This window comes from Bos mutus, chromosome 17 (assembly GCF_027580195.1).
Source record: "Bos mutus isolate GX-2022 chromosome 17, NWIPB_WYAK_1.1, whole genome shotgun sequence".
In the NCBI taxonomy this organism is placed as follows: Eukaryota; Metazoa; Chordata; class Mammalia; order Artiodactyla; family Bovidae; genus Bos; species Bos mutus.
The window spans coordinates 3,482,795-3,507,435 of NC_091633.1; the positions used below are offsets into that span (position 1 = coordinate 3,482,795).

The 24,641-nt window shown below is 60.2% G+C and overlaps 2 protein-coding genes across 4 annotated transcripts; both read left to right on the plus strand.

The window, feature by feature from the left end:
• The first annotated feature begins 1,098 nt into the window (after nt 1–1,098).
• Nucleotides 1,099–5,637, plus strand: CASTOR1 (cytosolic arginine sensor for mTORC1 subunit 1). Of its 3 annotated transcripts, none has more exons than XM_070385864.1 (9): nt 1,099–1,362; nt 1,929–1,999; nt 3,212–3,399; nt 3,507–3,639; nt 3,914–4,040; nt 4,484–4,597; nt 4,763–4,845; nt 4,950–5,044; nt 5,133–5,637. In XM_070385864.1, exons 1-9 carry the CDS (start codon nt 1,250–1,252, stop codon nt 5,199–5,201), a joined length of 993 nt encoding a protein of 330 aa, XP_070241965.1. In that variant the 5' UTR covers nt 1,099–1,249; the 3' UTR covers nt 5,202–5,637. The 3 variants fall into 3 exon arrangements, with proteins under 3 accessions (XP_070241965.1, XP_070241966.1, XP_070241967.1); XM_070385865.1 differs by having other exon boundaries at nt 1,101–1,362; nt 3,917–4,040; XM_070385866.1 differs by lacking the exon at nt 1,099–1,362 and adding an exon at nt 1,440–1,742.
• Nucleotides 5,638–20,136: 14,499 nt separating this feature from the next.
• Nucleotides 20,137–24,067, plus strand: OSM (oncostatin M). Its single transcript, XM_005887510.3, has 3 exons — nt 20,137–20,241; nt 21,832–21,965; nt 22,537–24,067. Exons 1-3 carry the CDS (start codon nt 20,208–20,210, stop codon nt 23,080–23,082), a joined length of 714 nt encoding a protein of 237 aa, XP_005887572.3. The 5' UTR covers nt 20,137–20,207; the 3' UTR covers nt 23,083–24,067.
• The last annotated feature ends 574 nt before the right edge of the window (nt 24,068–24,641 follow it).

Sequence of the window (24,641 nt, forward strand, 5' to 3'; positions counted from 1 at the left end):
CCTGTTTGATTCAGAGCCTTGGCAGTGGGGCCTGAGGACGCTTGGGCCAGGCAAGGGCCCCTGGAACACGTTCTGTCCTGCTGCAGGGCCAGCCTCCGTGTGCTCGTGCCTGTGCGCGCCGGGGTCTTTGCAGGCCTGAGGACGCCTGAGCAGAGCCCAGCCCTGATGTGGAAACGAGCCCAAGTTGGCACTCACCAGCCTCGGATCTGGGGCGCCTGCCAGTGCTGGGGGCCTCCTCGGGCATGAAGCATGTTTAGGTGTGCTCAGGCCACGTCAGTCCTGCTCACAACTGCAGCCTTATGTCTCGGCGGAGAACCTGAGGACCCAGTAAGCCCCAGATGCGTGGCCCTGTTCCCCCAAAGGTTGGGCTTTGGGCATTTCTGGCCCAAACAAGTGTTCAGCCTGGTGGCCTTCAGCCCCCTCCCCACCACGTGCTGCTCAGAGAATGGCTGGGGCCCTCCCTTCTGCTCTGGAAGCTGGGTGAGAGTAAAAGATGTTGAGGCCACTGAGTCAAGCTTCACCTTGTCAGTCCACTCACGGGGCTCACGAAGCAGGGAGGGTATGTGTCAATACTAGTCCCGGGCAGCCCTCGCTGGGGGACTTTTGTCCCCGCCACCCCTGCCAGCTCTGGTGGCCCTGCCAGCTCTGAGCCACGAGAGGAAGGAGGGGCAAGGCCCTAGGACGCTCTCAGGGCCTAGAACCACACGGCTGCCTGGGCTGCGGCAGCGGACCCCGCCCCTCGCACGTTCCAGGAGTTTGGGGGCTGTGTTCTGTCCCAGGCGCGCCTCCAAGGCTCAGCGAAATTAATTCTAAGGCCCAAGGACAGATACGACTCCCAGTCTCCGCCGGCTCGGGACCCCAGCGCAGCGGGCGTCCTACAGAAAGCGCGGAGCCCTGAAAGGGGGCAAGGCGCGGCAGGGCCCCCCCCCACCACAACCCCCGCAGGAGGACTCGACGCGGGTGGGGTCAGCGGGTGATTCCCGAGCCCAAACCGGTGGGGCGGAGCCAGCAGGGGCGGGTAGGGCGGGCCGGACGGAGCAGAGTGAGGCTCCGGCGCTAGAAGGAGGCGTGGCCACCCTGGATTGGCCGCCCGGTCCGCGCGGCGTGGCCTTCGGGGAGCTGGCGTAGCTGGCGGCGTGCGCTCGGCCGCGCAGCGGCCCCTTTAAGCCCCCCGGCACCGCCCCCAGCGACCCGCCCCCAGCACCGCCTGGGTCCTGTGGGCTGCGGGGTCGGGTCCGCGCGGGCCGCGATGGAGCTGCACATCCTAGAGCACCGGGTGCGGGTGCTGAGCCTCGCCCGCCCCGGCCTCTGGCTCTACACTCACCCGCTCATCAAGCTGCTCTTCCTGCCCCGCCGAAGCCGGTGCGCGTCCGGGTTCGCGGCACAGACGGGGGTGGGCTGCACTGTCGCTCTGGGACGGGGTCGGGAGATTAGGGCCGTCGTGGGGCCAGCGGGAGCCGGCGGGGAGAGCCCTCCCTGGCCTCCTCCCTCCCCCGCCCCGGCCGCCATCCGGCCTGGGCCTAACCTCCCCGGGACCGCCGCCTATCCGGCCCCGTGAGGCCCCCTCCCAGGGCCGGTTAAGGCGCAAACAGCCTGGGATGGTCAATGCTTAACCCTAGTGGTGTCAGGTGGGGGCATTCTTTCCTGGCGACTGCGTAGAACTTTTTCCACTTGCCTCCCGTCGGGTCAGAGGGGCTGGTCTAGAGGGCTCAAGGTTCGACGGCCTGAGTTTGCAGCCGCGGGTGAGCCTCTCCTCGTGTCCTGGCGTGGAGGTCGGGGAGGCGGAAAGCAGTTCACAGTTCTGGAAACGGGGCACACACCCCGCTGTCCTGGGGAGAAAACAGGCTTGAGGGGGCAGGGAGGCGCCCGGCCGGGGTCTACCCGCTCCCTCCGCCCCACCCAGGCTGAAGATGCCCCGCCCCAACCAGGTGCAAGTTCTTCAGCCTGACGGAGACCCCCGAGGATTACACGCTCATGGTGGACGAGGAGGGCTTCAAAGGTGGGGGCTGGGCTGGGGAGGGGGTCTAAGGGAGGAGACTGCGCTCTTCCCTTTGCGAGGTTCTCACCGAATGCTAAGATCCATGGTCGCAAGAGCTGGGGGCCGAAGGCGGATGGATCTGGGTTCGAATCCATTCCCACTTCTCACTGGCTGTGTGCCCTTAAGCAAGTCACTTCCCCTCTCTGAGCTGTTTCCTCTTATGTAAAATGGAATAGTTACGGCTCTGATCTAATAGGGTCCCTCGAGGGCTTTATAAACGGGGCTGTGTGTGAAGGGCGGTTAGCAGCCCCTGGCCGGCCGGCAGGGCCTCAGTTACAGTTCTGGGGCAAGAATCGGGTTCCTGCGGCTGTTTCACCAGCCCACCCCAGCCCCGCCGTTATTCCCCCCACTGACTCCTCTCTTCTCTGGTGTGTGTCACCCCCTCCCCAACTGGTCTGGCGGCTCCAGGAGTCTGAGAGGGTTGGGGAAGGAATGCAGGAGGAGCAGGCAGCCAGCCCAGGGCAGGGTCCTGGCGGGCCTCCTAGCTGTGCTTGGGCAATTAGCAGCCACCCTGGCCGTGGCTCCTGCCCCGGACTGGACGCCAGCCTGGCCCGTCCCTGATCCCTGGAGCTGACATCTACCTCCCTACTCCTGCCAGCCTGGCCCATGCTGACAGGCCTGGAGTCTCAGGCCAGATCACTGGGGCTTCATCGGCAGGCATAGCGCTGCTTCAGGCCTTAGTTTCCCTATTTGTGCAGCAGGAAAGTTTGGATCTGCTCAGAGTAAAAGGCATCCCCTAGCCAACTTGGTGTGCTGGCTCCCCCTGGTGGTGCCACGTGATATAAGGCTTCTGTTCGCCCACGGAGCATTTGTCTTGAGGCCCATACCGGCATCCCATTTTACAGAAGAGGAAACTGAGGCTCAGAGAAGTTAAATCATTTGCCCCAGGTCAACAGAAAGTAGATGGTGAGGCTGGGATTGGAACCCAGCTCTGTCTGAATTCGGAGCTCCGATCCTAACTGGGAAGTTTCAATCCCTGACAGGCCAACACCTGAAGCACCTCTCAGTCCTTGCAGACATGCAGGTCTCAGGACCAGAACTTGGGGGAGGAAGACAGCTCCAGTCTCCAGACCTGACCCGATCTTGGTAGAGCTCCCCGTAAGGCTCAGACAGGGAAACAGGGCAGGGTCCACCCTGTAGGCCCTGACCGGGCCTGTGCCCCCTGCCCCACAGAGCTGCCCCCATCCGAGTTCCTGCAAGTGGCCGAGGCCACGTGGCTGGTGCTGAACGTGTCGTCCCCCAGCGGCGCGGCTGTGCAGGCCGCCGGGGTCACCAAGATCGCCCGGTCAGTGATCGCACCGCTGGCCGAGCACCACGTGTCTGTGCTGATGCTGTCCACCTACCAGACAGACTTCATCCTGGTGAGTCTCCCGCAGGTGCTGGGCTGGGGCGGGGGGAGGAGGGGTGCGGGGCAGGACGGGCCCCATGGGTGCTTGGGGACCCATGCGTTGTGCCTCTCCTGGCCCAGGTGCGGGAGCAGGACCTGTCCGTGGTGATCCACACGCTGGCCCGGGAGTTCGACATTTACCGAGAGGTGGGCGGGGAGCCTGTGCCTGTTGCCAGGGACGATTCCAGCAACGGCTTTCCCCGTGCCCAGCATGGTGAGGGTCGCTCTCTGACACCCGGGCCTCGGCGGGGACTCCTCTTGCCACCGGGGGCCCTTGCCTTGTGCAGGTGGGGCTGTGGGTTTGGGGAGACCAGCTGACACGGACCCCCGCCTCCTCACCAGAGGGCGCCGGGAGAACCCAGGCAGCTTCCTGCAGGTGCTGCCTGACCCTACTCCCAGCCCAGGCCGTCTCTCTCTGGCTTGCCACCAGGGGGCGCCCCCGTCCACAGTCGGCCTTTCACCTCCACCACCATCTGGTCCCTCCCCAGCAGGGCCCAGCCCCACGGTGCACCCCATCCAGAGCCCGCAGAACCGATTCTGCGTCCTCACGCTGGACCCCGAGACACTGCCAGCCATCGCCACCACCCTCATCGACGTCCTCTTCTACTCGCATAGGTGGGCCCGTTGGCATCGGTCTACACACCTTGTTCCTGGGCTCCTTCCCATCACCTTCCGCCCACCCCTGGGATCTGCAGTTCTGTGTCCTGTTCCATGGCTGGGGTTCCTGGCTGTCTGTGACACCCCTTTGCCCTGCACTGAGGTCCAGGCAAGGCCCCAAAGCCACAGCTGGGGCCCCCTCCTCAGGTGTGGGCAGAGCCACCTGAGCTATGCCCTGGTCAGGCCCTCTGGACCTGGGGTAAAATCCTCTTTGTCACATTCAGGGTTCATCATCCTCTCCCGTCCCCAGCCATACCAGCAGGTCAGGGCCCTCAGATGAGGGGGGAGGACAGGGGGCCAGGAGGGTCTGCCCAGGGCCCCCTGTGCCAGCCCCTTTGCAGGCGTGGAGCCCGACTGGGAGGTGGAGCGGGCAGATCACCTGAGCCTCCCATCCTCCCCAGTCCCCCCAGGGAGGCAGCTTCTGGCGGTCCAGGATCCAGCTCCATCGCCTTCTTTGCCTTCTCCCTCATCGAGGGCTACATCTCCATTGTCATGGATGCTGAGACGCAGAAAAAGTAAGTGACCCCTGACCCCAGGTGGCACACAGGCCCTCGGCCAGCCCCAGGGAGGGGGCAGCTAGAGCGTCCAACGCTGAGGTCAGCAGGCTGACCTCCTCCCGGGCTCACAGCGGGCAAGGGTGGATCGCGGTACCCCCGCCCACCACCCTCCTGCTGCCCTAGGTTCCCCAGTGACCTGCTGCTGACCAGCTCCTCGGGCGAGCTGTGGAGGATGGTGCGCATTGGCGGACAGCCCCTGGGCTTCGGTGAGGGGCCGGGCCTTGTGTCGGGGGCTGCGGAAGGGCTGGGGCCTGGGGGGGTGGTGGGGGGTAGACTGCGGTGACCCACACAGCCCCTCCTCGACCCTCAGACGAGTGTGGGATCGTGGCCCAGATCGCGGGCCCCCTGGCTGCAGCCGACATCTCTGCCTACTACATCAGCACCTTCAACTTCGACCATGCCTTGGTGAGCCCCCTGGCTGGGGAGGGGGACCTGGGGGGAGGGGGAGGGGGCAGGGCGACCCTGACGCCTCCCTGTGCCCGCCGGCCCGCAGGTGCCCGAGGACGGCATCGGCAGCGTCATCGAGGTCCTCCAGCGCCGGCAGGATGGCCTGGGCTCTTGAGGCTCCAGGGGCAGGCCACAGCAGCCTCCGGGGTCTCCCCTGGCCCTCTGGCTTCCAGAGACTTCTCAAAGCTGTGTGCTCCAGCTCTGGGACGTTCCTGCCGGGGGGCCCCCTCCTTCCGCTCTGTGTATGTAAGCTGTAAGCAGACACCGGCTCTCAACGTGGCCGCCGCGTGTCTGCCCAACGCAGGGGACGTGGTGCTCTGGGCTTCTTCCAGGAAGCCCTCAACCCTCCCTGCGGGGCCTCAGGGTTTGCACATTCCCTGCCTGAGGCCTGAGCCTCCCCCATCTCCACGCCGCCCCCGGCTGGGTTGCCTGACCCAGCAAAGGAGTTCTGACCGTGCCTTCCCTTCCTGGGGCCTCCAAGAAAAGTATTTTTACACCTCTCTCTCTCTCCTTTTTAAATCAACTTGTTAATAAAGAGCTTATACCGAGCAGACCGGGCTGTGGTCCTTGGGGTCGTCCGAGCCTCAGCCACGGGGCTGCCGCCTGAGGTCCTGGACTGTACCCTCCTCTCCCACCCCATCCTGTGCAGCCGGCTCTGGGCCGGGCTCACCTCAGCCTCCCTCTGTGCTCACCTCGAGAGCCAGCGCCCCCGTTCTCAGGACAAAGTGACTGGAGCGCCGGCAGGGGAAGTGACCCAAGCCAGGGCCATGTGATTCCCTGCCGGGGCTGCCCAGCTCTGAGGTTCAGCCTCTCTCTTCATTCCTTTCTGGGTCTGAACAACCCAGGAGGTTCGGAGCAGAGCAGAGGCTCCCAGACCCTCCTGTCTGGGGTGGGGGTCCCGCATCCCCCCCGACCCCACCGCCACCTTGGCTGTGGCTGGCCTGCTGTCAGCTTTCTCTCGGACCACACCTGAGTCCTGGCCATCCCTGGTGGGAGTGATCACTCAGTTCTTGCCCCCAGGGCTTTCCTGGAGCAGTGCTGGGAGGGGCCGGCCAGAGTGGGCAGCTGAGAGTCCATGCTGGGCTTGGGCTTGGCTCAGCCACACAGACCAGATGGGGGACTGGAGGCCCCCAGGAGCCTCTGCGCCCAGAGGCTCCACAAACCTGGGCCTGGGTTTCCTGTCGCTGTGGGGCCACCTCCCCGTTCCGTGGGCTGGGATTCCGCTGTGACCTGATGGGGCCCTACAGATGCGCGGGGGAGGTTATCGGGTGCCCTCAGCCCAGACCCGCCCGCACACAGAAAGGGAAGAAGGGTGTGACTTCGGGGTACTCAGAGGTCGTGGTGGCTCCCCAGAAAAGCCAGAGCGGGGCCAGGCCTCTGGCAGCGCGCCCGCCCTGCCCCTGGGAACCTGGGGGCTGCAGATCAGAGGAGCAGGGAGCACGGCCCAGCCCGGTGAGTGGCGGTCGGGGGCCCAGGCCAGCCCTTCCCCCCTCCCCCTGGCCTCAGTTTCCCCAGTGCCTGGAGACCCGGGAGGCAGCCCGCTCAGGATCCAATACCCCTTGGGCCCTGGGGAGAGGGCATTTGTCTGTGGATTGTCTTTGGGGTGGGGGGAATCTTGCTTCTCTCCCTGGAGGGCCCACCCTGGGCCTTGGCTGGAGGGATATCCCAGGCTGAGATGGGGGCTTTAGAACCAGAATTCCCGGGGCTGCCTGACCTGCATCTGGAGGGTTCCTGGTCACCTGTCCAGCTCTGGGGGGGGGGTCTTTCTATCTCTGTTTGTGAGTCATTGCCTTATTTGGGTGTTCCTGCCACCCCAGCTTTCCAAGTGGGTCAGGCCTCTCCCGGTCCTCCAAGCTGGATTTTAACACATCGGTTAGTTCTGGGGCCTGTCCTCAGAACTGGCCTAGGCAGGAGCCACAGGTGCCCCGCTGGGCCGGCCTGACTCAGGCCCAGGCCTTGAGGCCAGCACGCCAGCCTGTGTCTCCTGCACACGTGCGTGTGTGTGGAGGGGGGTCGTTAGCTCTCAGGGCATTAAGAGTCCTTGGGGGTCACTGGGCTGGCTCCGGCAGGTTACAGATGGGGAGACTGGGACCCACAGGGCTTGGGTAGCGCCTGCAGCTAGGAGACGGGGATGTGACTCTGGCCCTCTCGCAGAGCTGATGCTATGCGTGCCGTCAGACGGAGGGGTCCAGGCCGGTGTCTCAGGCCGGTGGTGGGCGGCGGGGTGGCTCATGGACTGACCTTCTTAGCTTCCCAGGACCCAGAGAGTTCCAGGGCTAAGGAACTCGGTTTGGTCAGCCCAGGCCTGGGCTTGGGTAATTCATAACTGAGGCTGGGGGCCCTCACTGGCACACCCGGAGCCTCGGAGTGGCCACTCCTGAGAGCAAGGTTGAGGCCCCAGACCTCAGAGCCCGACGCTTGTCTTCAAAGATCAGCCTGTGCCCCGGGGGGGAGGGCGGGCCCCACCTGTGGCCCCTCAGCCCCTCGTCCCTCATCTCTGGGGTTGGAGGGGGGCTCTGGGTGGTGGGGACAGGAGATGAGCACACCTCAGGGGGGAAGAATCCGAGGCGCATTTCCACGCTTTCTGGTCTCCACGGTCGTATATAAGTGACCTCGTCAGCCCTCCTCCAAGCATTTGAACAGAAATTCAAGGTTTAAGGTCCTCACCCACGCCTCGGCCAGGCTGGGCCGTGCAGTCCTGTGCTTGCAAAACTGCCACAAAGAGGGTTTCTTTTCCTACATAGAGGGGAGGACAGACCTACTCCCCCAGCATGGTCTACTGGTCCCACTGGGTGGGACGGGTCCAAGCAGGAGGCAGGAGGAACGGCACCCAGTCTGCAGCAGGCCAGCCGGATGCCCAGGCAGGCCGCGGTCCCAGCTGCGCGTGGGGGAGGGGCGTGGCATGCTGCGTTAATTCACGTGTTCAGCACGCGCTCCCATTGGTCCCCTTTACCGGGGAAATGAAGCGCAGAGCAGTGAAGCAACTTAGCCAAGGTCTCACAGCTGGGCATGGCAGAACCAGAATTTAACAAGAAGGTCAGTAGTGCCCATGGGGCCTGGGGAGGTCCTCGGCGGGGTGGGGGGCGGGGGGCAGGGACAGTGTGGCTGACCCCTGAGGGACCCGGGTGATTTTGCAAGCTCCGTCGCAATCCCGGCTGTCTGCGTCGCTGGCTGGGCGTCTGCCGCCAGTGCGTGGGCAGGCACGCGCGGCCCGGCCCTGGCTCCTCCCTGACCTCGGGCTGGGTGTTGGGCAACGGCTGCGGTTTGTGTCTCCCTTTCCCAGGCGGGCCCTGGTGCTGGGGTTCCTGAATCCAGGGGCGTCTCAAAGGGGGATGCCCAGAGCTCCCTTCCCCAAGGGGAGGGGTCGGTGATGGTGCTGCACGGCGGGGCGGGGGGTGATGGTGTGTGCACTTGTGGTGTGCAGGCCTTGTTTGTGCAAAACAAGCGAGCAAGTCTGTTTTGGCTAGAGAGTGTGTCCGTGTGTCTGTCTGTCTGCACATGCTTCTGAGTGTCCTTGTGTCTGTGTACTTGCGCTCCCGCATCAGAGGTCTGGGTGTCCGCGGCTGTAGGTGCACCCAGCCACTCGTAACCCTCAGCCGTGTGCCTGGCTCTGTCTCGGCACGTGTCCCGTGTATGCGTGGCTGGTGTGTGCAGCTGCTCAGTTGTGGGCGTGTGTGAGCGTTTGCGGCACGTGTTTCTGCATGTCTGTTTTTACCTGTGGCTGGGACCGTTTTCCTGTGTCCATGTGTGCGTGCACACGTCTGCCCCTGTGTACCCTCGTGTCCACTTTCCTTCCATGGACTCACATCCCTCTGGGCCCCTCTGCCTCTCCCTGAGGCGGAAGGCCCAGCCCCCTGCAGTCCCCCGGGAGCCGTGGGCTGTGCTGCCCTCCTCAGCCCTGCCCTCTGCCTGGCCACCTCCTGCCTCCGCCCTCAGCCTCCTCGACCCCCTCGTCCCCCTCTGCCCACATCTCCTTCCCTCCTCTTCTGCCTGCAGCCCCAAGGGAGCCTGGCTCTGCTTTCTGGCCCGAGTGTGTGCGGCCCTCAGCCCGAGCTCTCTACAGGGCCCCAGCCCCACTGCCCTGAGTCAGCCCAGGGTTGTCCTCGGCAGCGCGGCTGCCCCGGGCCGGCCGCTGGTCTCCCTGCCTGGGTCTCCTCCTGGCATACCCTGGCCTCGTATATTTAGGTGTTCCTTTTCTTTCTTTCTCTTTTTTTTGACTGCGTGGCATGTGGAATCTTAGTTCCCCAATCGCGGATCGAACCGGCGCCCCCTGCGCTGGAAGTGTGGAGTGTTAACCGCTGGACCACCGCGGAAGTTCCCACACGCACCTTTCCTAAGCTGACAGACGCGAGCCCGGTGTGCAGGCACCGCTCAGGCACTCGCACAGGAGGGGCTGTGGAGACCCCCTGACTCTCTCCTGCCTCTTTGGAGCCCACTTCCTGCCTCCCAGACTCTCTGTTTTCCTGGAGTGGTGTTTTTTTTTTAACTCTGCTTAATTTTTTTTTTTCTAATTGAGGCGGAATTCACACAATATCGAGTTGACCATTTAAAAGTGAAGACCTACCTCCGGGCCATTTAGCGTGTTCACAGTGTTGAGCAACCGTCACCTCATCTAATTCCAGAACACTTTCATCACCCCAAGAGGGAACCCCGTACCCCTCGGCTGTCACTTCCCATTCTCCTCCCGCAGCCCCTGGCAATCACTGAAGTGTCTTTATGGATTTCCCTATTCTGGACATTTCCCACAAGTGCACTCATCTCATATGTGACTTCTGACGTCTAGCCTTTTCACTCAGCGTGATGCTTTTGAGGCACATCCAGGTGAACACCTGTGTCAGCACTCCATTCTTTTCAATGGCTGAATAATATTCCAATGCATGGACAGAATCACGTTTTTTGGACAGAATCATGTTTTTTGAACATAATTGCGTTTTTTGGACATAACCACTTTTTAAAGATTTTACCGGAGTATAGTTTCTTTACAATGTTGAGTTAGGTTCTGCTTTACGGCAAAGTGAATCAGCTGTATGTATACCTATATCCCCCCTCTTTTGGACTTCTTTCCCATTAAGGCTGGGCTTCCCCTGTGGCTCAAACGGTAAAGAGTCTGCCTGCAACGCAGGAGAACCGGGGTTCGGTCTCTGGGTTGGGAAGATCCCCTGGAGAAGCAAATGCAACCCACTCCAGTATCCTTGACTGGAGAATCCCATGGACAGAGGAGCCTGGCGGGCTACAGTCCATGGGGTCCCAAAGAGTCAGACATGACTGAGTGACTAACACTTTTTCCTGTTTACGTCACCACAGAGCACGGAGTGGAGCCCCCTGTACTATGCAGCAAGCTCTCACCAGTTACCTATTTCATACCGGGCAGTGTGTATGACATAAGCGCTTTTCTCGTCCATTGCTCGCTGATGGGCATTCGGGCTGTCCCCGCCTTTGGCCTGTTTAACCCCTCCTTCTTGACCGTGGGGTGCACAGCAGTTGTGTTCAGTGACTACTCTCCTCTTCCTCACGCGCTTGGCTGTGGATGGTCCCAAATGGACACATTCTGTCACCCAGCTGAATGGCCACGAACCAGTCGGCCCTTGGACAGAGCAAGTCTTTTCTCCCCTCGGACCTGGAGGGTGTTTCTGTTTCCATATCAAAATGAACGCTCAGAGATTCCTTAGCACGTCCCCAAGAACAGGAGGAGGAAGAGAGCAAGTCTTCCCAGTGCCCACCCCAGGGCATTTTCTCCAGGGCCCGCAATCGGCATCTCTGCAAAGCGAATCCTGCCTCAAGTCTTTACCACTTTGTAGACTCTGGGCCCCCAGCTTGTTCCCCCATCTCCTTCGAGTTGTCAAGCAAAGCTGGTGACCTTGGGCTGCAGCTGGCACCCAGAGCAGGCTCAGCCATCCCACTTCCTCCCTCCACACCCTCCGCCTTGAGGACTGAGGACTCCCCGGAAGTGCCGGGAAATCAGCTCAGCTAGCAGAACTGGCCTCTTGGCACATCCTGTGTAGCTGGAACCTGACTTCGTGCAGGGACCAGGGCTCAGGAAAATCCCTCGGCCTCTCTGGCTGCACCAGCCACATTCTCACCCGCGCGGCAGGACCCCACTCTCACCTGTGACATCCCGGTTCAGAAACTCCAGCCACGCCAGGGCGGTGTGTCTCCTGGGTCTCGCCATCAGTCCCGGGAAGGACTCCGACAGGGAGCGGGGGCAGACAGAATGCAGGTTCATTGCTAGACCCTGGGGTACCATGAAGATCAGGCTGGGTCAGCGTTCACTCCTGCGGCAAGAAACGGGAAGCCTGGCAAATGAGTCTTCCAGGTCCCTCCAGGCTTCGTGGTAATTTCACTCACCTGTGAGTAGGCCTTGTCTTTCTTGGCGATTTATCCCTTGCACCTGGCCTGGTGTCCCACACATGCAGCAGGTTCTTTATTACCTAGAGGTTGAACGAGAGACGGTAGGCTTGTCCCCTCCAACGAAGGCTGGCGCCTTTCTACGAGGCTTACGTAGAATTTGTCCTGAAATGCGTTCTTGAAAGGAAGTGGGAGAAATGCCTTGCCTTTTTCCTTTTCAGTTTGTTTTTGCAGGGAAGTGTTGAAATCTGCAGCAGCTGAAAGAATAGATGTTGAATTTGCTTTTGAAAAATCATCATAAAAGAAAAAGTCAGCGTCTTTTGTTATAGCCACGTGTTCCGGGAAACAAGCTCAATCAGAAGGACAGTGCAGATGGTGGAGCGCGGTTTATTACACCGGCGGGCCCAGGCAGAGTCTGCTCTTAGCCAAGGACCCCGACCAGTTTTTGTGAAAACCTTATATACCCTGTGTACGTGCCCAAACCCACCTCCCCAAATTCTTTGAAACTAGTCTGGACAAGGTGAAAGAGAGATATGATCAAAGTTAACCCACGATTCATTGTGCGTTAGTAGTTAACAGTGGACAATTATCAATAGGCCTGTGGTCATACCCCAATAAGCATAATAAAAGTTATGATTCTATTTGGTTACACAGATAATTAGGGTATTCTTTTAGGCAATGGAGAGTCTAGGTAGAGCCCTGGGGTTCTTCCATGGGGGGGGCGGGGGGGCGGGCCTGGTTTTCCAGTTGGTATGTCGTTTCCATAGATACTGGGCATATAGGTCAAAGTCCACAGTCGGGCCCAAGCTGGAGTCCTGCTTTCGAGATGGAGCCTATTCTGTCTGTTTCGTCCTTCACTTTAACCATCGAGGCTTCCTGAAAAGGAGGGATCACACGCCTTGGTGTATCAGGAGCAACGCGATTCTGACGTTCCTCGGATGAGGGCACTAGAAAGGCTCCAAGAGGCCCGGTCCCACCCGGCGGTGAAGCGGGCCTGCACTTGTAGAGGCCCGGCTGCAGGGGGCTCTGCATGGCGGCTGGGGACACGCCTGGGCCCCATAGCCGCAGCTGCATGCTCATGCATCCATCCAGTCATCAAGGACTTATTGAGCGCCTACTGCATTCCAGGGCTTCCCTGGGGCTTAGATGGTGAAGAATCTACCTGCCAATGAGGAAGACCTGGGTTCGATCCCTGGGTTGGGAAGATCCCCTGGAGAAGGAAATGGCAACCCACTCCAGTACTCTTGCCTGGAGAATCCCCATGGACAGAGGAGCCTGGTGGGCCACAGTCCATGGCATTGCAGAGTTGGACACGACAGAGCGAGTAACACTTTCACTTTCACCTCTACCTTCCGAGGCCTCTGCTATGCTTTGGAGACAGGCGATGGGGAACCACCACCACCATTTCACACCCTGTTGGAATTTACAGTCTGGCTGGGGACACAACCCCACAGTTTTAAAAGTTTATGGTTCTGAAGAATGCTACAGAGAGGGGTATGTGGTACTCTGGGGCGGGGGCGGGGGTGTAAACTAGCCTGGGGTAGAGGAAGGCCACTTGAAGAGCTGAAACTCGGTGTCCGATGGCAGTTCAGTAGTGGGTACAGCATGTGCCAAGGCCCTTGGATAAGAGCTCACTCCTCTGGGGGCTGAAGAAGGTCAGAGAGAGCGGCGGGCAGGCTGGAGAGGTGTTGGGGGAGGCTGGGGAAGTGGGCAGGGACTGGGGGCCATGGCGATGACTTTGGCCTTATCCAAGAGGCAACAGGAAACCAGGGAGTGTTTTGAGCAAGAGGATCAGACCAGGCTGTGTTGTACAAGCCCCTCCGGAGGGTGGCTTGGTGTCCCCCGCCCTTTTCTAAAAAAATGTTTTATTTGGCTGTGTTGGGTCTTGGTTGCAGCACACAAGATCTTCATTGTGGGCTTAGTTGCCTGCTGCAGGTGGGATCTTAGTTCCTCAATGACCAGAGATCGAACCTGGGTCCCCTGCATTGCAGGCATCACTGCAAGAGGGATTCTTAACCCCTGGATCTCCAGGGTAGTTCCTCCACACCCCAACCTTCCCATTCAACTTCCAGCCACACCCTTCGTTCTGTAAACTGTTCCATGAGGTCCTGTTTGCCCTTGCAATTCTCTTGACCCGGAATTTGTAGCGTTTCTGTTCTGCCTTTCTGCCAGTGAAACCTGGAATTTCACAGGTTTCACTGTGGAATTCACAATTTCAGCGATGTCTGTGCAGACCTGCGGAAATACCCACCTCCGTCCCCAACCTCCCCAGGCAGCCAACCCTGTGAGGGCACTCTGGGAGCCGCTGGCGTTTGTTTCTGTGGCATCTCTGCCTCCTCCCCTCTGTGCACCTTTCCGCAAGCTCCCACCTCTCAGGCCTCAGTTTCCCCACCTGCAAGGCAGGGACCATGGGCTCTGCCTCATTAGGGGGTTTTGAGGATGCAGGGAGCTGACCCATGAGGGAGTCCTGGTCCCGGTCCCCAGAAGAGCTGCAGAAATGAGCCCGATTGTCACCACTGGGCACACAGCACGTGCCTGGGGCACCAAAACAGTTTTGGCAAGAATGTGATGTTTCAAAATAGGTCTCGTGTGTTGTCATCATGAGAAAAGCCAGGGCTCCGTTCGCTGGACTCCTTGATCCTGCTGAGTGTTTGCCAGGTCGTGGACTATAGCCTGCCAGGCTCCTCTGTCCATGGGATTTCCCAGGCAAAAATGCTGGAGTGGGTTGCCATGGCCTCCTCCAGGGGATCTTCCCGACCCAGGGATTGAACCCAAGTCTCTTATGTCTCCTGCATTGGCAGGAGGCTGCACGTTTAGGACTGCTTTTATTTACGGCGACATCTCAGTGTTTGGAGCCTCCACGGGACCCCATGGTGCTTTATAGGGTTGTGGACCCTCTGTGGTCATCTCTCCTGTCCCAGCACCTCACAGAGGAGACCCTGGGCTCAAAGAGGGTGGCCCGGGGGTGGGGGTCATCTGCACGCTCGGCTCCTGTTCGTCGCACCTCAGAGTAGATGAAGCAGCCCCCAGTAGCCTTGGCCTTGGCCTGGGTGGGGGTGTTCCCCGTGGCAGGGCCTGGTCTGGGAGCTGACGGCTGACGGCTAATGTGAGGTTGGTGCAGAGAAGCGAGTCCCACTTCTCTCTCTCTGCACTTCCCTTAATAGGTGTTCAGGCTCTTGGAAACGGGGGTCAGTCACCCAATTTGGGGGAACCACAGGGTGCAGGGGAGGGCATGCAGTCCTGTCCCCACAGACACGCCAGGTCCCAGGAGAACCCTGGCAGGTCTTGAGTCAGATGACCCCCAGGCCAAGGGTGACCTCGCTGACCTCACAGGGGCCCTGGAAGATCCTTGCTCACCCGGCGTTTATGTAACGTGAGTTTCCCAACCGCCCTCAGAGTCACCCTGTGACCTAAACAGATGTGTGCCATCGTCTGCCCCAGTGGCTGGTGGGTAAGTGCTCACTGGACACTCGCTGTGGGCCGGGCATTGGCGCGCCCCGTCTGTGGAATTACGGCACCGGCCATGTAGTTAGTAGGCAGCATTTGGCCCTGCACTTTCACAATCGAGATGCAATTCACATGTCATCAAGTGCATTTAAATTTACTTTATTTATTTATCTTTGGCTGCCGTGGGTCTTCGTTGTTTTGTGCAAGCTGTCTTCAGTCCCTGTGAGCCGGGAACTGCACTCTTCGTGCAGTGCGTGGGCTTCTCATCACGGTGGCTTCTCTTGTTGCGGAGCACAGGCTCTCGGCACGAGGGCTTCCGTAATTGTGGCACATGGGCTTAGTTGCTCCGAGGCATGTGGAATGCTCCCCGAGCCAGGGATCAAACCTGCGTTCCCCTCATTGGCAGGCCGATTCCTATCCACCGTGCCACTAGGGAAGTCCCCATCAAGTGCATTTAAAGTGTATATAATGCATGGACTTATATCCAACTGCTGGAGCCCGCGTGCCTTAGAGCCCGTGCTCTGCAACAAGATAGGCCACCACAGTGCGAAACCTGTTCTCCGCAAATGAAGAGTAGCCCCTGCTGGCCACAGCCGGAGAAAAGCCTGCATGCAGCAGTGAAGAGCTAGCCCAGCCAAAAATAATAAATAAATAAAAAGTAAATATAATAAAAAACATAATCCAGTGGTTTAAGTATATTTATAAGAGGGTGAAATCATCTGTTTGATAGTTAAAAAAATATTTTCGTCCCCCCTAAGAAACCCTATCCATAAGCTATCACTTCTTGTCTGTCCCCAGATCCTCCAGCCCCTGGCAACCACTAATCCACTCTCTGTCTCTATGGATTCACCATTTCTGGACATTTCATATAAAGGGATCATACGTGGCCTTTTCTGACTGACTTGCATGGAGCCTAATGATTTTGAGGTTCGTCCATGTTGTAGCACGCGTTAGTACTTCATCTCTCTTTCTGGCTGGATAATATTCTATCGTATGGACAGACCACATTTTAAAATCCATTTTCTGTTGATGGACTATTGCGTTGCTTCTACATTTGGCCTATTGTGAATGAATGCTTCTGTGAATATCTGTGTGCAAGTTTTTATGTGATTATATGATTTCAGTTCTCTTGCATACATGCCCAGGAGTGGCATTGCTGGTTGTCTGAGATTTCTACGTTCACCATTCGAGGAAGAGACATTCTTTTTCCTAAAGTGGCTGAATGTACCCTCTTCCATTGCCACCAGCAGTGCACACGGGCTCCGACGTCTCCACGTCTTCTCCTACACGTGTTATTGTCTGTGTGTGGTTGCAGATGCCCTAGTGGAGGTGCAGTGGCGTCTCGGTGTACTTTGGACATGCATTTTCCTCATGGCTAATGATACTGACTTCTTTTCACGTACTTATTGGCCATTTGTGTCTGGTTTGGAGAAAAGTCTTTTTAAATCCCTTGCCCATTTAAAAATTGGGTTGTAGGCACTTCCCTGATGGTCCAGTGGTTAAGACTTCGCCTTCCAATGCAGAGGGTGTGCGTTCAAACCCTGTCGGGCGGTAAAGACCCCACATGCCTCACAGCCAAAAAACGGAAACAAAACAGAAGCTGTATTGTAACAAATTCAATAGAGACTTAAAAACAGCCCGCATCAAAAAAAATTTTGTTTCAATTAAAAAAATGGGATTGTTTGTCTTCTCTGATGTTAAACTGTGGCACTGTGGTTGCAAGAGGGGAAACTGAGGTTCAGAAAAGGGGGGTGTGACTGGGCCAAGAATTCTGGGCCCACAAGCAGATGGAGACCGGAACCTGGGTTGGTCTCCGCCCATAGCCTGCAGGCCTCTGCTCCCAGGCCTCTGCACGTCCTGCGTTCACGTTGACCTGCCCCTCAGGTCACACCAAATCCTGTCCTTGGGTCTAAAGGTAGGGGGGGCGGGGGAGCGCCCCAGCTGGAGGGTGGATCGGAAAGGCGAGGAAACAGCAGTTCTGAGGAACCAAGCAGGCCGTCTCTTCCCCTCCGGATCACGCGGACCTGGCTGACGTGGCCCGGGAAGCGGGCACAGCCCGGGCCCTGTGGTCGTGGAGCCTATTTATACTGGCGGGGGCCGTGTCGCAAGCCTTTCCTGCTGGTAGGAGAGACGTCACCAGGCGCTGACCTCACCAGAAACGCTGACGCACCTTCCCCTTACACTTCGCTTGGATGGGCTGTGGGGCCGCCTCACCTCGGCCTCCTCCCGCCCAGCTCCGGGCTTCTCCCCAGTGTCCCCGCTCCCTGCAGCCCCCCAGCCACACCCTCTACTTGAAGCCATTGACTTGCGTCCCTCAAGTGTATGCACCGAGGTCACGACCCCCAGCACCTCAGAATGTGAGTGTGCACAGAGCCAGGGCCCGCAGAGCGGCAATCGGGGTAAAGTGGGGCCATTGGGTGAGCCCCACTGCAATGTGACAGGCGCCGTAGAAGAGGAGATCGGGGCCTCCCTGGTGTGGCTCAGTGGTAACAAAGCCACCTGCCAGTGCAGGGGACGTGAGTTTGATCCCTGGTCCAGGAGAACCCCACGTGCCGGGGAGCAGCGAAGCCCGTGCACCACAGCTACTGAGCCTGTGCTCAAAAGCCCGCAAGCCACAGCTACGGAAGCCCACGAGCCTAGGTCCTCTGCAACAAGAGAAGCCACCGCAGTGAGAGAAGCCCGTGGATCGCAACTAGAGAAAAGCCCATGCGGCAATGAAGACCCAACACGGCCCCAAATAATTTTTCATAAAAGGAGAAGACATCTGGGCACAGACAGACACGGCAGGGCAGCTGTGGGAGGAGATGGTGAGAAGCCGGCCGTCTGCAAGCCAAGGAGGGCGGCCTCAGGATGAAGCCAGCACCTTGAGCTCGGACTTTCAGCTCTGGGACTGTGAGAAAACGCCTTTGGATCATTTCTGTCTGTGGTACCTGGTTATGGCAGCTCCAGCAAACTCATATGCGTGTTTAAAGCTCCGTGCTCAGGGCCAGCTCTTTCAGATGTGAAGGCACCCTTCTTCACATACAGATGTTTTATAAAAGGCACACCGCAGGTGGAGCGATCGCAACCTCTCTGGGTCTTGGAGGCCTCCTCAAACCAGGGAGACCCTAGTGCTTCTGGACCAAGGGGTGAAAACACTGGGCTGTCCCCTGAGCATGGAGGCTGCTCAGCAAGGAGCCCATGAGAGGGGCGTGAGGCTCTCTGGCCAGACCTGGCTCTCCCACCTGGAGCCCAGCCCTGAGCTTCTCCAAGCTTCGGTTTTTCTCTCATCACCAGGAGCCAGGGAACTTCCCTGGTGGTCCGATGGTTAAGAAAACACCTTCCAATGCAGGGGATGCAGGCTTGATTCCTGGTTGGGGAACTAAGATCCCACAAGCCACAGGGCTACTAAGCTCAGGCACCACACTCGAAACCCACTCACCACAACAAAACATCCCGCGTTCTGCAACTAAAACCCAACGCGGCCAAATGAGTACTTTTTTTTTTTTTTAAAAGCAAACGACTATTAAAAAAAGGGAGCTGAGGCACGCCTGCCCGGCCAGTATCCCTCCCAGGGCTGCAGCGAGATGAGATCAGAGATGTGAAATGAACAAGGATCCAGGCCTGGCCTGGGCCCAGGAAGCCGCCTTGTGGGAGTGGGCGCCGGGATGCGGAATCGAGCAGAAGTGACGTTCTCAGGAGGAGACTCCAGAACTGGGCCTTGCGGGTGGCGGGGATGTGATGGGGACCAGGGAGTAGGCAGGGGCGGGTGAGGAGAAGCCTCCGGGGCTTAGGGTGGCGGGGTGCCCCTGGTGCTGCCCATTGCTAGTTCCTCCGCACTTGGAAAAGAGCGGGCCAAATAAACGTAATGACTGCGTAAATGAGCGAGATGGGCGTGTCTCCAGGGGGCGGGCTGGTGGGAATGGCCTTGGGGGTATTGATGGGTGCTGGGGAGGGTGCCCGGCCTTCCTCCTCCCGGCCACCTTGGCATTCCTGATCCGGGCTCCACGGGGCCCAAGCAGCTCAGGCTTCTTTGGTCCCACGCCCCCGCTAGGGGCCCCACCCCGCTCCTCAGCCTTTGACACCCTCCTCCCCACGGCACTCCTCAGGGTGCAGGCCAAGGACCCCCAGCCAGTCTGTTGGAGGTGCTCAGGTGGCCAGGCATGGCGTTCGGGCCAGCGCAGCCTCCGTCTGCTCTCTCATCCTGTGGGGAAGCAGCAGGTTGACTCAGGAGGCGCTGTCTCCGGGGCCCCTCCTCTCGTTTCTTTGAGAAGCAGAGGACCTACTCAAGATCACTATCTTTCAGAGAAAGTGAAACCTGGCCCCCACCCGTCACCAGCGACTCCCCCTCCAGCTTCCCCTCTGAGCTCACAGCTTCCCCATCTCCTCCGCCCCCCTACCCCGCCTCCCCGACAGCCAATACTTGGAAGCAGACTGCTTCATCGCTCCTTTTTCCTTCCAAGGGCCTTTGCCTTTTATGTCCATGATGGCAGCAGCCCAGTGAGGTAGCTGAGAGATACTTTTCAAATCCTTATTTTATAGGTGGTGGGGGCCTCCACGGCCCAGAGATGCGAAGCAACTTGCCTTGGGTCACACAGCATGTCAGTGGGCTTGAGCTCTGATCTCCCTTTTTCCTTGCCCCAAGTGCCTGGTTCGATGGGCCTGGGATGGGGAACACTGGTTATATGAGGGGTGCCTCGCCGGGGAGAGGAGAGGGCGGGGAGCCCCACCAAAGGATGCAGGTCTTGGGGCCAGAATCACAATCTCGGGGCTGCCAGCCTGGGTCTGGCTCTGTGCCCAGAGCCCCGTGGTTTCCGCTCACAGATGTCCCAACAGCCCCGCGGGAGGGCGGGAAGGGCACCCGAGAAGGAAGATGTCTCGCTCCCCTCACCCCCAAACCACAGTGGCCTGAAGCCCGATGGCCCCCAGCCAGGGACCCGGATATGGGCCCTCCAGGGGCCCGGCTGGCAAACCCTCCCATCTATCCCAGACGGGGCCCCCCTGCAGCGAGCATAGACCCCCTTGCTTCCCCGCTCACCCCAGGAAGGCTGAGGCTGTGGTTTGCATCATCCTTGGGCGTGGGGGGCTGACCTCGAAGAATGAATTCGAAGAAAACAGGAGGAGGCGCGGGCATGCCACCGCACTGGGCGCCCATTGGCCGCCTGCAGAAACTTTGGTTTTTTTTAGGGTCATGTTCCCAGAAGGCCTCCCCTCCCCCACCCCCTCCCCACCCACCTCACGAGGTGTTGGCCAATCACCCCGACGGGCATAAAGTGGCTGCCAGCCCTCAGGGCTCCAGGCAGGGAGGTGTCACCCCCAGCGGGCACAGGCCGGAGCTCGGTCACCCAGCATGCGGGCACAGCGTATGCAGAGAACACTGCTCAGTGAGTACTTCCTTCCTCCCCGCCGGCAACTGCCTGCCGGGCTCACGGGCACCAGCGGGGAGCAGGGCCACCCTTTGCCCTCTGGGAACTGGGCAGAAGGATGCTGAGAAGGGGAGAGAGCCAGAGGGCAGGCAAAGAGAGGGATCCACTGAGAACACAGCATCTTCACAGCAGGAGAAGGGTATCCCCGGAGGGCTTCCAGGTGGAGGTGATGCAGACTCGTGGACTCTGGGAGCAAGGGAGTGAGGGAAGGAGATCACCACTGCAGGAGAAGCCAGGGAAGCAGGAGTGAGGCGGGAGATGTGCTGGGGCAGAGGAGGAGGCCGGGGAAGCTGAGCGGGATCGCGGTGTGATGTCTGGAAAGGCGGTGGGGTGCCTCCTTTTTTTGGCCCGGATTCGCAGGCCCTGGGATGGATGGGCACTCTCAGCCGGGTCTGGGGGCCCGGGAGCCCACACAATCACACAGCACCCTTAGCCACACCCACAGGGTGACAGGCACACAGAGCCGCGTGACGTCATACGGTGCCCTTGGTCTCAGCCATCTGGGAAGCCCTGCACGCAGCCCGGGGCCCCTGCGGCTGATGGGTCACAACGGCTGGCTGTGTGTGGCGGCCGTTCCTTGGGCCTTGCGCAGACCCAGACACACGCCCACACAGGCTCCCTGGCCCCACGTGCTCGGGGCTCACCCCAGCCCCCGCCGGCTGAGCCCAGCAGCAGGTACCTGGGGGGGCGGCAGGGGGTGCCCTGTGGCTGCATTCCCCTGGCGCCCAGCCCCCTGGGCCCCGGCTGCGGCGTCTTCCCCAAGGGGCCACGGTTCCTAGGAAGGGAAAGTGGTGTCACTGCCTTCCGGGCCATTGCACCACAGGCCCTTCCGACCACGTGGCTGGCGGTGCTGGTGGGTGGGTGGGGGGAGGTGGTGGAGGGGGGGAGCCGTGACGGTGCCCGCCCACCGCGGGGCGCTCTGGCTCACCACATCTCTGGCGGGGGGCGCCTGAAAGAAGTGGCCGTTTCCGGAGAGAGGAGGGAGGCCCGAGAGATGGGGGCAGAGGGTGGCCTTGGGTGACCTGAACAAGTCCTTCTGCTTTGGCGCCTTGGTTCTCCTGTGGGTCAGATGGGGCGTGGATGAGCTTATCTCATGCATCCTCTCCAGGTGGAGAGGCAGCCCCTCCTGGTTCTGCAGATGGAGCTCAGGGCCGGGGCTACAAACCCCTCTGGAGGCCCCCTGTAGGGTTGGGGGTATTGGGGCCTGCAGCAATGGCGGATCCTTAGCCCAGAGGTCTCGTGGGCCCCACCTGGGCCCCCGCAGGTCAGCTCCCGAGGTTGGCAGGCTGGACTCCGCTGCCCCACCACGTCTTCTCAAAAGGCTCGCTTGGCAAGCCGCAGCCAGTGTCAGGTGCAGTGCAGCGGCTCTCTGGACGGTGGTGCTGGCCACCGCAGGTGTCCCTGGGCACGCGCAGAGCCCAGCCCCCGCCTCCACGCGGATGAGGGGTGGGCTGTGCCCTCCTCTGAGGCCTGCGTGAGCACCCTCCCCTCTGCAGGGCGCCCACCGGCAGAGACTGAAGCCGGTCCCTCGTCTTCCCTCTGCCCCAGGTCTGGTCCTCAGACTTCTGCTCCTGTGCACAGTGGCCACGGGCAAGTGCTCGGGCAAGTACCACGAGCTTCTCCTGCAGCTCCAGCGCCAGGCGGACCTCATGCAGGACCCCAGCACGCTCCTGGATCCCTATGTGAGTGCCCAGCCCCCCCGGGGGGCACCTGAGTCTCAGAGAACTGTGGGTGGAGCTGGGGCTGGAGCGATCCCCAGAGAGGACCTGCTCAGCCTGGGGCTGGTGGGGGAACCGAGGCTCCACGTTATTCCAGGGCCACAGTGACTGTCACGGGTCTAACCCTGAGACGTCAAGGAAACAGTGGGTGGGCCTGGAGCGTGAACCCCGACTCCATCACCTCATTCGTCTTTTGCCCAGCGTGCTCATTGCACATCTACCACGGGCCTTGTTCTAGGCACCGGGTCGTCGCAGGGAACAGTCCACCCTCCTAAGCTCAGGTCATCTCCCATCTCTTCCACAATGACACACCTCACACCACCGTCACCACTTGTGTGGTCACCCCCGCCAGCCCCGCCTGCAATGACCTGGGAGTCCTCTCCCTTCTTGGGCCTCAGTTTCTTGATCTGAACAATGGGAGGGTTGGATGGGGGAGGGGTGCATGTGGCCCAGCAGCTCAAGGCTGAGCAGGTGTGTGTGTGTGTGGTTGGGGCTCCAGGGCTCACCTCTGTACTGTCCTTTTCGCTCTCCCCAGATCCGCCTCCAAGGCCTGCACAGTCCCGTACTGCAGGAACACTGCAGGGAGCGCCCGGGGGACTTTCCCAGCGAGGATGCCCTGTGGAGGCTCAGCAGGCAGGACTTCCTGCAGACCCTCAACGCCACGCTGGGCCTCATCCTTCGCATGCTGAGTGCCCTGCAGCAGGACCTCCCGGAAGCAGCCCACCAACAGGCGGAGATGAATGTCCGCGGGTTCGGGAACAACATCCACTGCATGGCCCAGCTGCTGAGTGGCTCCTCGGACCCAAAGGCTGCTGAGCCCACCCAGCCGGGCCCAGGGCCCACGCCGCTGCCACCCACGCCGCCTTCCAGCACCTTCCAGCGCAAGCTCAGGAACTGTGGGTTCCTGCGAGGCTACCACCGCTTCATGCGCACAGCCGGGCAGGTCCTCCGGGGCTGGGGGGAGAGACAGGGCCGCAGCCGCAGACACAGCCCCTGCCGGGCCCTGAAGAGGGGGGCCCGCAGGACACGGCCCTTCCCGGAGGTCAGGAGACTCGCGCCCAGGGGCCAGCCGCCCCGGTAGCCTTTGGGGTGCCCCTGCCAGGTGAAAGGTCAGCAGGTGGCATGCAGGACGGCAGGCCGCTGCCACCCATCTCCTCTCTGCTCCCCACATCTCCGAAGCGCACTTTAAGGGGTGTGAGCCGGGCAGCCCCCTCTAGCTCCCCCAAGGCTGGGCTGCAGGGGTACGGTCAGGCTGTGGAGTGCCCCCAGCCCTGGGTTCCTCGGCCCTCGGGGGGTGGCCGGGCCAGGTCCATACAGGGCCAACTTTCCATTGATTCAGGGGTCGGATGACACAGGCTGACTCACGGCCAGACTGGCCCCCCCCACCCCCGCTCTGCTCCCCGGAGACCGGCCGGACTGTCCTTCTCATGACTTGCATGGCTCTTGCCCCCATACTTCCTCCTTACCCTAGTGGCCTGGCTCCAAGGCGGTGGGGGTCAGGGCCTGAGTTGGCCGACTATGCCTCATCGCGTCTGTGGCCAGATCCCTGGATGCCTGGGAGGCCTCACTTTAGGCAGCTGTGATGGAGCAGAGGGCGCTGGAAGGAGCACAGATGGGGGTGGGGGGTCGGTCCAAGGTTGGCCTCTAACTCGCCGTGTGACCTCATCAAGGCCGCCTTGCTTCTTAGGACCTCAGTTTTCTCTTTGTGATTCGAAGGGCTTGGGGACCACATGCAGCCCTCTCTGCTTGTCAGTTGCTGGGACTCTGTGACACAGGGTGGATATCAGATTCTCTCCATTCATAGGGACACACGGTGCAGACGGCCCCTGGGCACAGGCTCCGCTCTCTGGAGGAGACCTAGTGCCTGGAAGCGCCTGGTCTTGGGTCTAGGCTGCCGGCTGCGCCCCCTGGTGGTGCATCATGGTATTTTTTCGTGCTGAAATCACCACCCTCCTGGAGGGGGGGTCCCAGAAGCTTCTGGGCCAATTCCTTGGAGGGACAGGACTAATTTATAGATTTTTTTAAAATCAGTTTTTTAAAAATCTGTTTTCTATTTATAAGGCTTATTTATGATGTGTATTTAATGTTAATATTGTGCAAACATATATTTAAAATTTGCATGGTTTCTAAAGCCCCTGTGTGTCTCTGTTGCATTGGTTGGGGGGGTAGTTGGGGAAGCCCCTTGGAGATGGGGGGGTCCCTAGGTGGCAAGGCCATAAGCGTCCAGCAATGGAGGGCTGGGCTGGGGGTCCTTGCTCTATCCGGGAAGGGAAGCCGCACACCCCTGTCAGCTGTGGGCTCTGACTGAGGGGGCATCTCAGAGAAAGTGCCCATTTTCTCAGAGTGGGTCTCCCTTGAGAAGCTGGGGACCAGAGGTTTCGGAACCAGAGGGGACAGGGGAGAGATGGAGTATGTGGGTTGCTCTCAGTCTTCGTGGGTGAGTGGCTGGGGGTATGTGTCCTGTGGGTGTTGTGTGAAACAGCGAAGTGAAGTGAAAGTCACTCATTTGTGTCCGACTCTTTGCAACCCCCATGGACTATACAGTCCATGGAATTCTCCAGGCCAGAATACTGGAGTGGGTAGCCTTTCCCTTCTCCAGGGGATCTTCCCAACCCAGGGTTTAAACCCAGGTCTCCCGCG

Coding starts and splice junctions, on each gene's coding strand:
- OSM (XM_005887510.3), top strand. CDS start 20,208: ATGCGGGCACAGCGTATGCAGAGAACACTGCTCA. Junction 20,242..21,831: donor TATGCAGAGAACACTGCTCA/GTGAGTACTTCC, acceptor CCTCTGCCCCAG/GTCTGGTCCTCAGACTTCTG. Junction 21,966..22,536: donor GCACGCTCCTGGATCCCTAT/GTGAGTGCCCAG, acceptor CGCTCTCCCCAG/ATCCGCCTCCAAGGCCTGCA.
- CASTOR1 (XM_070385864.1), top strand. CDS start 1,250: ATGGAGCTGCACATCCTAGAGCACCGGGTGCGGGTGCTGAGCCTCGCC. Junction 3,640..3,913: donor CTTTCCCCGTGCCCAGCATG/GTGAGGGTCGCT, acceptor GTCCCTCCCCAG/CAGGGCCCAGCCCCACGGTG. Junction 4,846..4,949: donor CGGACAGCCCCTGGGCTTCG/GTGAGGGGCCGG, acceptor CTCGACCCTCAG/ACGAGTGTGGGATCGTGGCC.